At 42.3% G+C, this 16411-nt stretch overlaps 1 protein-coding gene across 2 annotated transcripts in view; it reads right to left on the reverse strand.

The window, feature by feature from the left end:
- Positions 1-16411, reverse strand: part of AKR1D1 (aldo-keto reductase family 1 member D1) — an 87130-nt gene that overhangs the window by 12451 nt on the left and 58268 nt on the right. For both annotated transcript variants that reach the window (XM_080391284.1, XM_080391283.1), the window contains 2 exons: positions 7098-7265; positions 2534-2650 (listed from right to left, as the gene is read on the reverse strand). In XM_080391284.1, the coding sequence (XP_080247410.1) occupies positions 2534-2650; positions 7098-7265 (285 nt within the window). The remainder of the gene's footprint in view (positions 1-2533; positions 2651-7097; positions 7266-16411) is intronic.

Below are 16411 nucleotides of genomic sequence, written 5' to 3' on the forward strand. Positions count from 1 at the left end.
CCAGCTATTGTGGATTTGCACAAGGATCAATCCTCCTGCCTCCAGGGAACTACACAAGGTGTCGGAGCACAGTTGTCACTGCTCAACAATCTCCAGGCAATACCTTCTTGGCCAGGCTCTCCCTTTAAGCAATTCTTCCTGAATGGAAGAATTGCCTGCAGGTGGATACAGTGCTGAAAGGATGGTAGTGTTTTGATGGTGACGAGATGGTGGTTATTGGGTCTTTGCAAACGTCTTTCAGAAGTTAGTCTCGTTTCTTAGTTTTGGGTTCTTACGGACTATACCACACCAGTCACTCCCACAAATGCTGTGGTTTTCTCTTGCAGTCAGCCACACACCTTAGACTGAATGCAAGGTGGCTTCTTACCATGCTGCCGTATGAGCACTGAAGTAAGTGGGACAGCACTAGCACTGTACAGTCACTGTCACTATGCAGGGATGACATCGTAGCATGTCATTTCAAAGTATGGAGGTATTCCAAAAGCTACCAGACAACTTGCATATTTAAAACACAGCAGTTGGTAACTACTGATAGGAAAAGCACTGCGCCCATTATAATAATTTTCTCGTCAACACAGATGCAGGAAGAAACGTCTGCACATTCTATCGCTTTTCACAAAAAAGAAGACTTTGACAAGCAGGCTTTCTTGAAAGAGCAATTCTAACAACTCGTGAATGTCTATTTTATAAACAGAAAGCAATAGTAAGTCAAATAGTGAGGCCACTGGTCTGTTTTGATTTAGTCTTTTAAAATGACAATAAGATACTTGGATGAGACTTGCTCAGTGTAGGGCTAAAATACCTGCTTTCCTGCTAGGTAATGCAATGTAGTTGGGAGAGATTTGGAGATCATTTTGTGCACAGGTACCTGCTCACTGATAGATCAGTCATCTTAGCAGAGCCCCCTAGAAAACCTGCCAGTGGGTATAAGCTCCTCAGGCAGAGGGCTTTTGGTAGCCTGCAGGAGACCTGTTCCTGCTGGTCATCTGCCTTGCTAGGGTAGAGGGGCTGAGCTCCACCACTGGGCTAAAGGGAGGAAGGACAGAAGTCCTGAATGGGGAATCTCTGTGAGGGAAAAAACCAGGGAGGTGCAAGTTAATGTTGACAGGTCAGTGAAAAATGTCACTCCAGACATTATTCTTGACTACTCTAATCATTCTCGGCCACCTAAAAGTGCAGGCATGGTGAGGCTTTCCTCCTCCGAGTGGTGCTCTCCAAAATCCAGGTTACTCCTCCTAAAAGCCCCTATAGCAGTTTGCACTGCTGGGCTCTGCAGGGGCATGTTTCTTACTGGTTTCAGAGTGGGCTGTAAGTTTTGTCTCAAGTACTTTACTGGTTTTAAGCAAAGACTACTATTGCTAAGAAGGCTTTTGGGGAGATAGGAAAGCACCAATGTTTGCAGATTAGGGCAGAATAGAAGTTTTTTAGTACTACACCTGCATGCCCCTCACCAAAGGCAAGCATCACATGTGGGATGGGTGCACTTGTGAGAGAGGAAACCAGTCACCATTGCAAAAGGGTGCGGGTTTTTTCCTTTTGTATTTGGCACAGGGAAATGTATATTTTTCAGGCGGAAAGCAACTTTTTTCTCTCTCCTCTCATGGGGGACTTGAATGAATCTCTAGGACTGCTACTCCTTTAACAACTCAGATTGTTGATACAGGCCTCAGGGAGTCAGATGTACATTACTTTAAAGCCAGCTGTCTATATCTTTGTATTGTGAGACAATGACCTTCACTATGTGGGAGAATGAACTACTAGAGAATACAAACACAAGCAAAGGGAAACAGGAAATTGCAAGTGGTGGGAAATTTTTAAAAATGCACCCAAAAGGATTCCATACATGGGACCATATAAATAAAGTTTTAATATCGGAGTCTAGTTACTCCTATACAGGTCTTAATGGGATATGGCTTTGTCGGAGGAAAAAAGGAACCACAGGTCTAAGGTGATTGCTTCATTGGTAAATTGTTTCCTATCTGATGCTTTTGGCAGTTTGGAGTCTATAGCAAAATACAATTTTAGTAATCAGAGAACTGCCTTCCTTGCAAAAAGAGGCCAGTTTAGAGCTTAGACATCCCTCAGACATAGTTAGCCAGCTACTTGCCTGACCCTGTTATCTCTAAGAAAAAGGATTTAATGGGTTCAAACCCACTTAAATATTTTTTGAATCTCATTCTTCTAATTCAGTATTACTAAATTTGCCTTTATATCATGTACTTGCAGAGGAAAATTGTAAAGTAAGGTACAAATGGTTGTGAAGCCAGAAAGTTTAGGGACTTTTAAGGGAGGCATGCAACTCTGATGTGAGCTCCTTGCATTCAAAGGTTTTGGCTACAAGTCGCTCAGAGCCAGCAGTATGAAGAAACATCAGCCTCTCTTTGCATGGGTAGTGCACAGAAATGTAATATATATCAAACACTATCTGGCCAATGTGGTATTTTCAACATGAACTGGAAGCTGCAAGTAAGATGTTAGATGGAGACCTTGGTTCAAGCCAATCATGCATTTTTCAGGCAATTTTTCCTTTTACCTTGAAAGCCATTGGCAGCTCAATAATGTAGAGGTCAACATAGTCCAGCTGCAGGATCTTCAGGGTTTTCTCCAGTGTGGGACGCACCAGCTCTGGGGGGTGGCAGGTATTCCACAGCTGGGGAGGCAAACACAAGTTCTTTTCTGGGTGCCAGGAGGAACATATGCATCCTGCAGCTGACACACACCCCCAACCAACACTTCTCTTCTGACAGAGCCCTTTGTACACAGTGCAAAGACATTGTGATCTACATCACTGCGGGACAAAGGTGAGGGGCCTTATTCTGTCCTCTGCCAGAGGCAGATGTAGAGGTTAAGATGGACTCTTTGCCCAGGACTGCAGTGCCAACCCAGTAATGGCATTATATATTTGTTTATTACAACACAGGTTCTTCCGCATCGAGATATTGCAAACTTCTGCTCAATGAGCTGAGGCAGATGCCTTTTGTTTTCTGAGTTTTCCAAGCATATGCTTTCACTGGAAAACTTTGTTCCCACAAGAAAGCTGTGGTCGGTTTTATGCTTGAAGGCAGAAGCTGGGATGGTGTGGGTTAGCTGTTGAGCAACCAACCACCCGGCAGAAAGAATCTTTCCGTTTTCTCCTGTGGTCATGGAGCTGGAGTGGGTGCCTGACCTAGGGAAGTTTTAATTTACTCCCTAGTCCTCAGTGAAATATGTATTATAGTTTAGTTACTGTAGTGCAGGTGTGACTAGTTAAAGTGCAGCCTTTTCAGCCGCTTTAATCACAACTGCTTCCTTGTGGGCTATGCCCTGAGGTTGCTATGGAGTGTGCTGAGTTGATTAGCTTTCAGTAATATCTCTAACTGAACTCTGCTGATGCAAATCTTTAGCAAGAATAAAACCATAGCATGGTAATTAGTAACCAAGGACTCTCTGTAAACCAATTTCTGCAGTTAGAATTGACAAAACCCAGAATTAATACACAGTAGAAGGTTTAAAACACCATTTGTTTGCACGCAATAAGCTGTATTATTTTATCTTCTTTTTTCAATGTGCAAAACTGACATGTGGAGCCATGTTGAGGTTTTTGGCACCTTTATTGGCTGGGAAAACCTGCTGTTTGTTGGTATGGTCATTGTCTAGCCAGTTCTGCCAACAAAGCTGGCAGTCAGCGCATGCCAAGGTATAGAGTGAATTCGTTCTTGAGACACAAAACACTTGAATTACCATTTTCAGAAGATAATGATTATAGGTGTCAAAGCACATAGCCTGGGTAAGTTTTAAAGTATTTCAGATGTTTGGCATTTTTAAACCAGATTATTGTTTTCCTGGGGAATAATAACTGTCTACTCAGTTTTGCCAGCAGAGGCAAGGACCCATTACATTTGAAGTTCACTTGCACTGAGAGCAGCACATCTGACCCTGCCCTAACCTGACAAACCAAAACAGGCTTTGCCATCTGGAAATTCATACTAGGCCTTCCCCAGCTGTATGTTGCAAGGCATGAAGAGTTTTATGATCACTAGATGGTTGTTACACAGGCTGAAGGTATACTACAGTAAAGGGACCAAGGTTCTGCTCTCGGAGTTTCAGGCTGTTCCACTGGATTTCCTGAAAGCCTGTGGTCTGGTGTTTCTTTTAAGTATTTTACATGTAAAATGAGATGAAATTAAATACAGGTAAGGAAATGAATCTGTATACCCTTTCTTCTAGTTTGTTTTGTTACTGTGTTTTAGAAATTTAGTAGCCTGAGTTATGTTGATAGTTTAGAAGCAGTTTTTCCAAGTGCCCTTTCTAGCCCAGTGCTATTGAGCTCAGTACTTGCCAGTGAGTATACTTTTACTTTAAAAAACTGCAGAGGCTCTAAAGAAACAGTCTTTAGAAATAGCAAACTTTTGTACTATGTTAATACATAGATGCCATGGAAACTTAAGTTTCATAACTGTTTTCATGATTTGTACAAGTTATTGTATTATCTGCCTAAGTAGAACCCATGCAGACATTTGAGCAGTCAAAGTTGCCAGCTGGCTTTGGCATTTCAGGACACCACATTTCCTGGAAATGTTACTTCTAGTTTAATGAAAGAAATATCCTGGGATGAAAGAGGAGACCAAAAAGGTCTTGCTATATAAGCCAAGTGAGATGTTGGCAGTTGATATAAAACCTCTAAAATTTCTGGATGCTGAGCTGCTCTGCCTGATCAGCCAGCCAGCAGCAAGAGCCAAGTGCAAGTGCTGATGATTTCAACTGGCAGATGCAGCCTGACTGCACCAAGTTGCTTTTCTAGTAACACTGCCACTCAGCGGGGCTGTTCTTGTTAGTCCCTCCTGACCGACCAGCCTTTGGTTTGTGTCATCTTTAAGGAAAGATCTGCATGAGGGGTTTGAGTCTGAAGGGTCTCGGGAATTTCCAGTACTTCTGATGTCAGCGTGGCTCAAAACAAAACCAACTTTTGTTATAAAGACCGCTTCCAAGAATGGTCTACTGTATCTACCATGTTTTCCAGAAGATGCAGCAATTCCTATCAGTCAGTTCCTTACCAGTGGCTTGATATTTGCCTGAAGTTCATAAGATACATAAGTTTGTGAGGTACATAAAGCTAAAGACACATAAGTTCATAAAGCAAAGGACATCCAGTCTCGCTCCTCCTGGGAAGTTCAGAGCTTCTGTGAAAATATTCAGTGAAACCTGTGAAAATCCTGGACTGTGATAGATTGAATTGGTTGCAGACTATTTGCCACTTCTGCCTTTGAATTCTTTAAAGACTACAGAGATACTGTAATGAACTATCACTCTGGGCACCTGAAATTTTGTCAAGCACAAACAGGACACAACCGAAAGATAAATTCACACTTATCCTATCTCACAGTCACAAGGCAGGCTGGAACCACGGTGCTCCATGGTACTGTGTGTTGCAGCCCTGTAGCCGGTGGGATCTGCAGTTTAGGGAACAACTGAACTTACAATAAAGAAATCAAATGCAGTTTCACAGATGGCTCAGTGTTTAAGTAGTGATTATTAACTAGGCAGATCATCCAGCGATTAGATCAGACAACTGAATATAGAAAGGTTTAATAAATAAAGTGAGTTTGGAAAATCTGCCAAGAGATGCGCTTTTACAGAACCTAAGGTTTTATATGGGAAAATAAACTTCAGGGGAAGCAGTTGGGAACGTGAAAAGACTCAGCATTGTTAGGACATCTCATTCTAACCTTTTGGCACAACTTTGTGGTTTTGATTTGAAATATTACTGGTAATTTGCAGTAATGAAACTATAAAACAATTGAAACCAAATATTTTGACTGATCCAAACATATTTGGCATATGAGAGACTGAGAGACTACCCTGATAAAGGTGGAAGATTTGAGGACATGAAGCCTTTCTCTGGATGGCAAGCTTGATACCAGTAGAACAAGCAGGGGACTGGGAAAAGAGTTGCATACCTTACAGACTGGAAATTGCTGTACTTTGAAATTGGTCTATAGCTGCTGAAAATCCGTTTGATCTGCAAACTACCCAATCTGAAGCTTAGTTTCCCAGATTATAGAGCTTAACTAAATTGCTCACAGTAAAATATGTCTCTTATCCCATAGGATCAGTTACTCTAGGAACCATGGTATTTATTTCCAAGGCTGTTGAGTAACTTTTGTGGATTACATCTTACTAGAGAAAGGAGAAACGGAAAGTATTAGGCTGACATCTTCAAAGAAGCACTGCAGGAAGGGGAACTTGAGGTCATAAACTCCATAAATTAGACAGGCATCATGAATTTTCTGGGGCCATTTGATCTTTATTCTGCCATGTGCAATGAGCTTTCTCTCTCATACCTGGGATACAGCCATCATAGTTGTAACAGCTTTTGTCAGACACTTTATTGGAATTGGACAAGGGATTTCATTTTTCCAGGAGAGGAATCAGCTTTCACAGCTAAGACTTTAAAGCATTAGCTAGCTCATGCATTACTCTGGCCTTGTTGCTCTAAAGCAGAGATGTGATGACATCTTCTCTCCAAGCTGATTCATCATCATAAGAACTTTTTAATGACAAGTGATACACTAACTAAGGGTGTAGCTTGATGAGTAATTTTCTGTCAGTAGTACCAGCCTAAGCACTTGATGTTCTCCTGTACACAGACACTTGCATGCACGTGCTTGCTCCCACCCCTTTCATTGTGCAATCTCACAGCAAACCTGTATGGGTTCTAACAGAAAATAATTCAGTTGCAGGATCATTGTCTAGGTTAGGTTCAGTGTGTGACTATACAAATGTGTGTGCTAGCACAACACGTGCAACTGTAACAGCTTAAGCAGCACCACTGAGTGTAGCAATGTCTAAACTTGCAGGTACCTACAATACTAAGCAGAATGGATGTTGTGTGGTTTCCATTGCTAACAGAGCTTTAAACTGAGAACAACAGTGATTTCCTGCACTTAACAGCAAATCTAGTGCTCATAAAGCTCCGCAGCATTATGGTAATGCTAGGAAAGAAAAATAAAGGCTGTTGGGTCTGGAAGCATGCTAGGTGTTGACCACCGACACTCTTAAGAAAGCCCATTCACAGAAATCCTGGATTTAGCGTGAATAATCGAAGTGCAGCTTCTCACCTTGCCACAGTAAAAAATGTCTTCTCGCTTGATCCTGCCTTCAGCAATCTTCTCCCGGATGGCTTGTCCCACTTCATGTTCGTTGTAGTAGACAAAGGCACCATCAATATGGCGGTAGCCAGTATCAATGGCAATCTTCACCGACTCCAAACAGGAACCTTTGGGAGTCTAATGGGAGAAGAATAAACACAGTTTCAGCCTCCTGCTCACCTCTCCTGCAATGCTATAGAGTCCCTGAGATATGCATAAGGTTCATGCTGGAGTTCATCCAGCCTAACCATCCCTTACCTCCCCAGACACCTGTGTTGCAATTTCTGAAGAAAAATGTGGTGGTGCACTTTTATTCAAAACTGTCGTGAATGCGGAATTACAGCGGAAAAAGGAGCGAAGCAAAATATTCACTGTATGCCTGGGAAAGAGAGAGTACTAGAGTTCTTGGAAAGTATAACTGAATGTCTTTGATAAGAAATTCTGAAATAATTTGCCTATCTGGAGAGCAAGTCCCTCACTTGGGTGGAAGAGGGCTTTCAGCCGAGCACAGCTGGTCAACCACCCGCCTGGTCAGAGGCTGTTTGAATACCTTATGTCTCAGTAAAGCTTTCAGCAGAGCAGGAATTTGGTTTTGACTTCTTTCTCCTCAAAACAACTTCCCATTGAGGGTATCCCAATCCAAAGCGTGATAGCTCAGGACTGTCTAATGGTATGGTCAGTTTGGGACAGTTGCTTTACCGTGTGACTAAGAACTAGTAGATGCTTTAGTGTATATTTACATAAGTCTTCCTGCTTCAGTTTAAGATGAACCCAAGGAACCTCTTAATAAGTCCAAGTGGCATTTTTGTGCTGTGTGCCGCATTTATATTTACTCATCTTTGCTGAAATTCAGAGTAAGCTTGTTTTTTCAAGAACAGTCATATTTTCCATCAGCCAATGTGGCAAGCAAAATACAGTTAGGCCAAAACAAGCAAAAAAGCATAAGACTGGTCACTGAAATTGTACTGAAAACATCTTATTCTTGCCACACTTTGTAGAATGAGAGGGCAGCTCAAAGTGGTGGTGGTCAAGGGCTCTCAGTGACACATGGCAGCACTATTCTTCCACCCTTTTCATAGGCATTGCTCTGCTGTGACAGAGACATCTGATTCACTTAAAGGAAAACTGAAACTGGGTGAGTCAACCTGTTCTGCTGTGCTGCTGTCAGCAGCAAATGCCAAGAGATGAATTTTGCTACCTCTGAGTGAAGGGCCAAGACTGCTTCTCCTATAAAGAAAACAGGTGCCAGAGAAATCTGGAAATGAGACAGCGTATGAAGAGAGGATGTCAGATTTGTTGGTTTTACCGATGCTAAGGAAACACATGAAGCAGGACTGGCAGTAGGTGCTGTTGGGAAGGACCACAGCAAGCGGTCTCCCTCCCCTCCTTCCAAGCTGCCCTTTTACAGCAGCCACTGGTTTGGCTCTCCAGGACTTTGCCATAAAGCAAGCAGCTGCTTTTCCACCACCTGCTGAACTAGATGTGAAACCCATAGTTGCCATAGGATGCTGCAGTGACTAAGGACACTGGACTGCTCTTCCACATTCATGAAAGAAAGAACTATGAAGGACTGCTGAAGACACGTGGGGGTCAATCTGTCTTTCAGTCCCAGGGCTGTAGGCTGGTGTCAGAATATACTGGTGTAATGTCCTGGCCTACTTGCTCTGGTCTTCAATGTTCCGTCAGGGTGGCTGCTATCAATCTTGACTGGACCAACTTCTGTTCAGGCTCAGCGGGACTTTCTGCTCCAGCATGCTGTGCCTAAAGGTTACTTAAAATGCAAAGTCACTTCTGTTTGCTCTGATTTATTACAGGCATGAATGAGGGCTGAGAGGCAAAATGGCATAATTTGGCATGCTAATGTATTTACAGCAGTGATGATGCAATATTGTCTGGTTAATTGAGAGAGACAACGAAACACTTGTTTGAATGCTTTGCTGCTTTCATTGTGGGAGCCCCCCAAAGGCATGCTCAGCCCCTGCCAGGGCCTTTTCCTAATTGTTAGTAGGATATAACAAAGATCATGGCAGCTAAAAGCCTTTCAGGCACAGTCAATGGCTAGTTTTCACTTGGGGCATGTCGGACAGTGTTACAGAAGTGAGAGGCACGAAGCAGCGACAACCTCCAACACGTTCTCTGCTTTTTCCCTGCCTGAACCTGCAAGAAAGAACTTTTAGGAAGGTAGCAGGCAAAAAGCTCTGATACAAGTACTACAAGCCTGCAGTTACTGATGACAGTAACCTCAGACCTCTGCCTCAGCAATGAGCTGCATGCCAGCTGTAGCCACAGCTGCAAAACTCAGGCTGACTAGTTCACCTTAAAGGTCTTGTGAGCTCAAGCCTAAGTGATGACTAGTTATCCAAAGGAGAAGTATATTTTAAGAAATGTGATTGTGTTTTCTCTATGAAATCTGATTTTTCAAACAGTGTGACTTCTAGATTGTTTCAGCCCGTTTGACATCTATCGTTCAAGTGTATAAAAGCAGAACATTTAGAGTACAGTGATACATTACCTTAATATGGATTTATTTTTTTAAGGAAAAGATGGGTCTTTTTAAAAACTTTTTTTCCATTTGTTGAAGAGCCTGAAAATGGGGTGTGGACCTGATCCTAGATTTTCCTCTCTCTTCTCTGTGCACTCTTGAGAGATTGCATGAACACAGCTCCCAGTTGTCTCCTGAAGCTGTAAACTAAACTCCACCAAGCAAGGAAATGTTGGTTATTGAGTTGCATGTTTTCTCAAACACCATGGCCAGTTTGGTCAGTAAACAAAAGCAGAAGGCATAGGTAAAGAAACATAGAGTCTTATGTACAGGGGAACAGCATAACTGCAGACTTGGGAGGAGGGTGGAATAGAGGAAAATGAGAAAGCTTGCAGTTACTGCAATTGCCTTTGGCTGAATCAGTTAAGTTAGAGCTGAACGTCTATGTATTTCTTAATCTTTTGCATGGGACTTGCATACATCTGTACAAATAATCTTGTGAAAGACTTCCATCTCAAGGAATAATTTGATTCTTTAGGGGCTTGAGGAGGCTTTTTTTGGATCAGACCTTGATTACCAATGGCTGGAGATGAGTTTACATTAAATATAAATGTTTTCATTGCACTAGTTCATTTCATGTGATGTGGTATATTAATTTTGACAGATTCTGGTGTAAGGTGCTGCATATAAAAATGCAAGCAAACTTAGGGAATGGTTTTTGGAAAATCCTGCCTCTGTTGAACTGTCCCAGCTGAAGGCCTGGGACATCTGTGAGTCTGGAAACTTTATACCATATGTTTATTTTTATTCTAATGGAGAAACTATCATTTCTAGAATTTCACATATCTAATCCTTCCAAATTCTGCAGTAATGGGCTGTGGTAAACTGTACTGATGAGTTGCACAGGCTAGACATGTTGTGGTTTTGCCACTTTTTAGAAGTGTTGCTTCAAGTGTCATATCTTATTCCATTGTTTCCTGACAGACCATATTAAAGCTGGGTGACTCGGATCACCACTGCTCATCCATCTTTCCATCAGAAAAGGCACAAACCCAGTTCTTTCCCCTCTACCCTGCTGCTCAGTCTGAGGTGTTTTAATCTCTTCTGTCTTTCATGGAAATAAAGTCTTTAACTAGTAGTGATCAGATCAGAAACTACCAACTGGAAACCATCTTTTACTTAAGTGCAGATAGAAGTTTGTGACATGACTTCTCCTACATTTCATGGTGTTGTATAAGGGTCGACACTTCAATCGCAGCAGCTGATGGAGCAGTGCCTCCCAGGCTGCCTGGCCGTGGAGCAGCCACCTTTAATCTACCAGGAAAGGCAGACCTCCTTCTCCTCCTCACTGCAGGTTATACTCACTACCGTATGTTATCTAAAACGTGGTTGTCTATGCTGTCTGCTCCTTTCAGGTAGGCCTTTATTCTTCCACCATTCCCAAATAAGCAGAGCTCATGATCAGAGCAGCACAAATGCCAGATGAGGTACTGAAATGTCTCCATGCTATAAACCTTTGTGCTTTGTCAGTAGTAATTGAGGATGCTTTGGCTTTAAGACAAATCTTTGCTTCTTTATTGCTTTTTATTTAAGTGTAGATAAGGGTTATGCTTGATCCTTAGCTGTAATTAATGTTTCAGCTTCTAATCAGTGTGCCCTGCAACTGTGCTACTTTGATCAAGGACTGTTGCTTTAGAACTGGAATTTTATAACCACTTGTACCCTGGAAGTCAGATTTTTATCTTCAGTGCTCTTACAGTCAGTCACTAATTTGTGCCAAAAAAGTTATTAAATTTATTATATGTTTTATTATGAAATAAACTGCTTGGTTGACTAGAAACGCTCGGTCAATCACTAATAACTTCTTCAGGAACCTCTAGGTTATTTTTAAGATCATATTGTTTAAGGAAACAACACACACAATTATTCCCTTTATCACTCAATAGCTTGTAAAGCTGCTGATTTACCACCACATATGACAGATTAAACCAGTATCCGTTTCCTTCAGGCTCCATGGTAAATAAATCTGGCAGAAGGGCAGGTGGAGCAGACTTAGATTTGCACCTTCACTAAAAAAAAAGAAGCAGCAATTTGGCCCCTTCTCCAGAGATGAAGTAGCCAACTGGCCAGTTACCACATTTTAAGAGTCTGAAAAAGCAATGTGCTTCATCAGTTCTGCGTGTCTGAAAGGGTCTGCTCTCTTTTTCCTCTGAGACCGTGAACTTTTCAATTTTTTTAATGTTTATTCCAGGCGCCTTCCATAATATCCCATGTTGTCAAAACCTATTCTCCCTACCATAGAAAAAGTACAGCTTCAGTTTTGCTCACAGGTTGCATGTGACCAAGCTACAGGAGAATATTTGTTGTGCAGGCATACCCATGAATTTCACTGTTCCCTTTCAAGCAGAACAGGATTTGCTTAGCAGTGTTAGTGGTTGTCCTACTCATTACTGTTATTTAGTGTCGCATTTCAGCTGTCCTCCAATTCTTTTGCTTTTTTTCTATAGCATCCTTTTCTGGTCAGCAATTTCTATCAGCTTTCCAGTTAATACAGAGGGATTCTGGTTACCTCCAAAGACAAAGCTGACAGGACACGTTAGCAGCAGATTGTAATCTGGCAAACCCATGTGAACAGCTACCATAGGCACTGCTTTTATAAACGTCTTAACATCGCTATTGACATTTATTCTTTATTAGTGCATACAGTAAAGGAAAACAGTCTGACTCAGGCTCCCAGATTCTGATCTGCCTCATTCCACGTATGCACCAGTCTTGGCAGCATGTGGGAGCTGAGGAAGCAGCGCTTCAGGGAAGGAGCCATTTGCCTTAGTCCTGAGGACCTCACCTGGTTGGCACAACGGGATCCAGTCCCTCAGCTGGAAATAATGATCCTTGGAGGAAGAGCTTGAGGTGCTGGGAGAGACGGGGCCATCTCCTGGAAAAATCTGAATTTAGCTGCAGCTGAATTACACAAGAAATCCAAACTCTGGGCTAAGTGCTCCAGTCCTAACCTATAATTTAAAATGTGGAGCTGCTGTTTAGGAATCTGAGTCAGCTAAATACAGGAAGGAGAAAGTAGGTACATTCCTGGGCTCACAGCCTCCTTCACCAGAGCTCGGCACTTGCACACAGATTTTTATGCAAGTTTCTAGAAGCCCAATTGCTTATTTCCATTTGCCTTTTTTCTGGACAAACTGGCAGAGAGGACTGGCTTAAGATGTTAGGAACAGAGCATAGAAAACATGTGTATTGAAGGCATTACAGGAAAGTGCAGGTTGAGTTTACAAAGCCAGGATGTGAGCCACACAAGGGTACATTCTTAGAATTGTTTAATCTTGTAAAGGAGAAGCTGTACTGTACACCTCTTTCTTGGAAAATGCAACCGCCAGCACATCCCCTTTCTCGTACACAGGAAAATCTGGCTTTCTTCCCCCGGAAGCATTGGCAGCCACCATCCAGGAAGCAAAACCCAGTGAAGTGATCTCTGCAAAAGCAGGTAGAGCTGAGAGCCACCAGCTGCTGTGCCGGCCCAGAGCTTTGATTTATTGTCATGGAGTGTGCTGCCTTAGAAAGCGGAGGACAGCAAATGTGCCCAGATAAGATGGGGGGAATGGTGATGCTGCCTTGTGTCACACTGAATAAGCATGGACAAGGGGTGCCTTTCTCCTCTAGCCTGATGTCCTGTCAGCGGCCTGAAGCATGAGGTTTGATTGCCTATAAAACAGAAATTAAGATTGCATAACTGCAGATTTAGCATTACTAGAACTCCTGTGACACTTACTCTAAGATTTAGCCAAAGCTGTCATCACGAAAGCCTTATTATTGTAGCTGGCAAAGGCTGCTGGAGTTATTTTTACCACTTGATTGCAGAATCCTCAGTTTTAGGATTGCTGCAACTTCTGCCTTGATGCAAATTCACTTAATGCAAGCCTAAGCTAAAGGGTTGCTATACCTCTCTGTGAGCAGCTAGAGGATTAATGCAAACCAAGCAAACAATGTGCATGCCCGGGTCCCATGCCTGCAGTGCTAGTGGGGTCAACTGGGACAGTTTCCTGAAGAGTTGTCCTGAAGAGCTGGAGGACACAGCCAGCCAGCCAGCCCTGGAAAGCACAGCTCTAACTGGAAGGGTGGCTGCTATTAAAACACCCTTCAGACAAGAAATGTGATCCCAGGGTTGCATGACGTAGAAGGTGAAGATAAAGCACCAGCTTGTGTAACGGCAGAGGAGAAACAAAAGGTTGCCAGTAGTTCTTCTACTTCATTCCCTAGAGTTAAAGGGGAGAGGTTTCTGGCACCAGTAGGAGTAAGTGTTTGCAAAGGCATATGTAAAACTTGGGGAATTCCACCACCTAGTTAGCTGAACCAATAAAAGTTGGCTTTGATTAAGCCTAGAGAGGCATTTTCTGCACAGTGTTTTCAAGTTTTGACAAATGTGGCCTCCTAGGTCAACCAGAGACACAACCCAGATGTTAGCTTCCTGAGTGAGCTGTAAGAACATGCTCACGCTGTTTGGAAAACTGAAGGGAATTGGTGACACATGGAGTCCACAGCCATATTTAACGTATGGAGTCAGTCAGGGTTGTTTTAGAAAATGGAGGTTTGTCTGGAAAATTGGGCTTTAAAAGTTCTAGCCAAACAGTGTATCTTTCAGTCATGTTAATTCAAATTACTCACTCGTAGGGGTTCAGCTTCTCCTCTCTTCAACAATGCCAGTGATTCCCTGTCTCATCTTCTGTAAAACAATCTTCATAACTTTTATTTACATAAGAGGGCTTTCCTTGTGGCTTTTGTTCAGGGTTGAAAATCCAGCATGTTTAGAAAGCCAGAGGAAAAGAGAAAATAATAATTTTTTGTGTGTGTGTGTCAATATTTGGCCTTGATGTTATTGCACTGGTAACAGCTAGCTTTGTAGTTTTTGGAAGAGAGGTATATTGAAACAGCTAGTGTTTGTCACTGAAGTATGTAGCTCTGGACTGGAAAAGTTCTGCTTTCTGTTTGGTTACTTTTCAAAGAAGCCCTATGACTGGTTTTGGGTAGCGCTACTGTCCTAAAAGCTTATCTGGATTAACCTGCTATTAGTTTCAGATCTGGGCTGATTAAACGCAATTCTACCCTGTGTTGTAGCTCGGTGGGTGATGCTGGCATCTGATATCCACCATTCAAAAGCTGTACTGACTCCCAGACAAAGTTGTCATCTCCTAAATGTCACCTTGCTCTGGTAACGTTTTCCTCTGGAGTGCTCTTGTAGTATCCAAGTCCGCGTGTGTCAGTACCGGTGTTGGGAGCCAAGTGATGCGTTGCCAGGTTGGCTGTAAGAGCCATCCCCTCTGCTTGGATTAGGCAGGCATCACTGCACAGGGCCAGGCGATTATCTGTCTGTCAGTGGTTTCATTAGTAGAAGTCCTCTGCTCTGCAAGGGGATATGTGTCTTCATCCTGGCGTAGTCTGAAAATGTTTTCACATAGCAGCTGAGATGTCAGCTTATGTTAGAGGTGCTATCTTTTTAAGAAGAGTTTTTTGAAAGCTTATAGTTTAAGCTCATCGTTAGGGGGGAGTCATTAGAGCACAATTTACTCCTCAGAGCAAACAAAAAAAATACACCATTTTCCAGAACTAGCAATTTTGTGGCCATTTTGCTCAGAAGTCCTCCATAGGTTGATGAACTTTGTAGCTAGAAAGTTAGTCTTTCATTCACCCTCATCTACAAGCTTGGGCCCATCCTCATCAGGAATTTTACGTGTTGACCATTTCAGTAATTGTAGCTTTTAATCTGCCACACGTGATTAGACGCTAATTGTGTTCATAGCTGGAAACATCACGGAAGCCATTGGCACGAAGTAGAGATTAGTCATACTATCAATTTGTTTTCTATTAAGCTTCAGGATTCATAGAAATTAAGAACCACAGAGATTTCAGCAGAGAAGATACATGGAGATAAACAAGAATTCCTGCAAATTCTGCAGTGTCTTAAAGCCATAGGTTTTGTGCAAATTACAGTCATAAGAACAAAGCTTGTGTCGTCAAGAAAGTTGCATGCAAGAATCTTTCCTCCAACTTGACAGAGAGTAATAAGTCATTTTATTGAATCTAACTTTGAAATCCGACATTAATTGCTAAAGTACAGTTCTCACACCTGTTTTTTCTAATTAGATGATGTAGTTTTCCTTTTTCAATGAGGTAAAGATGCAATCTTGCATTTACACAAGCCAAAAATGTGCCATTGTATAACATGAGGTTACAGGGAGCTAGCAGGAGCTGAGGTGTCAAGAGGTGGCTGCAGGCAGGGGAGGAGAGGTCAAGGCTGAACCACCAGGAAGACAAAGGGTTGAAGGCACAGCAATGTAGAAAGACTGTTCCAGTGGCAGAACAGAAAAGTTGTTTGGCAGAGGAGAAAAGACAAATGTAGGGTAAATGAACTCTGCTTTTCATAGGTGGTAAGTACACCATTAAAGCATATATGAAAGGGAAGTCTAAAATGCATCATGCAATATTAAGTTTTTAGTAGAAGTCATTGATGAAAGCAGATTTTGTCCAAGACCCTTCTGATTTAATGCATTCCTCTACTCTGTACTCTCACCTATTTGCTATAATAAGTCTGATCAACCAAAGCAGTATCTTAAGTTTTCATCCCTCATCCTCTGGCATATTTGCCCTCTTCGTAGGAAGCAGCAGAGGTGGATTAGGACAATAATGCAGTCCAGAGCCGATGCAGTTTCTTGAACCCTCATGCAGACTCCTTCTCCTGTATCTTCTTACTCATGGTGCTTTTGATTGTGTTTCCAGCAGGCAGCTGCTCTCCTGC

This window comes from Falco punctatus (genome assembly GCF_963210335.1).
Source record: "Falco punctatus genome assembly, chromosome: 6".
NCBI lineage: Eukaryota > Metazoa > Chordata > Aves > Falconiformes > Falconidae > Falco > Falco punctatus.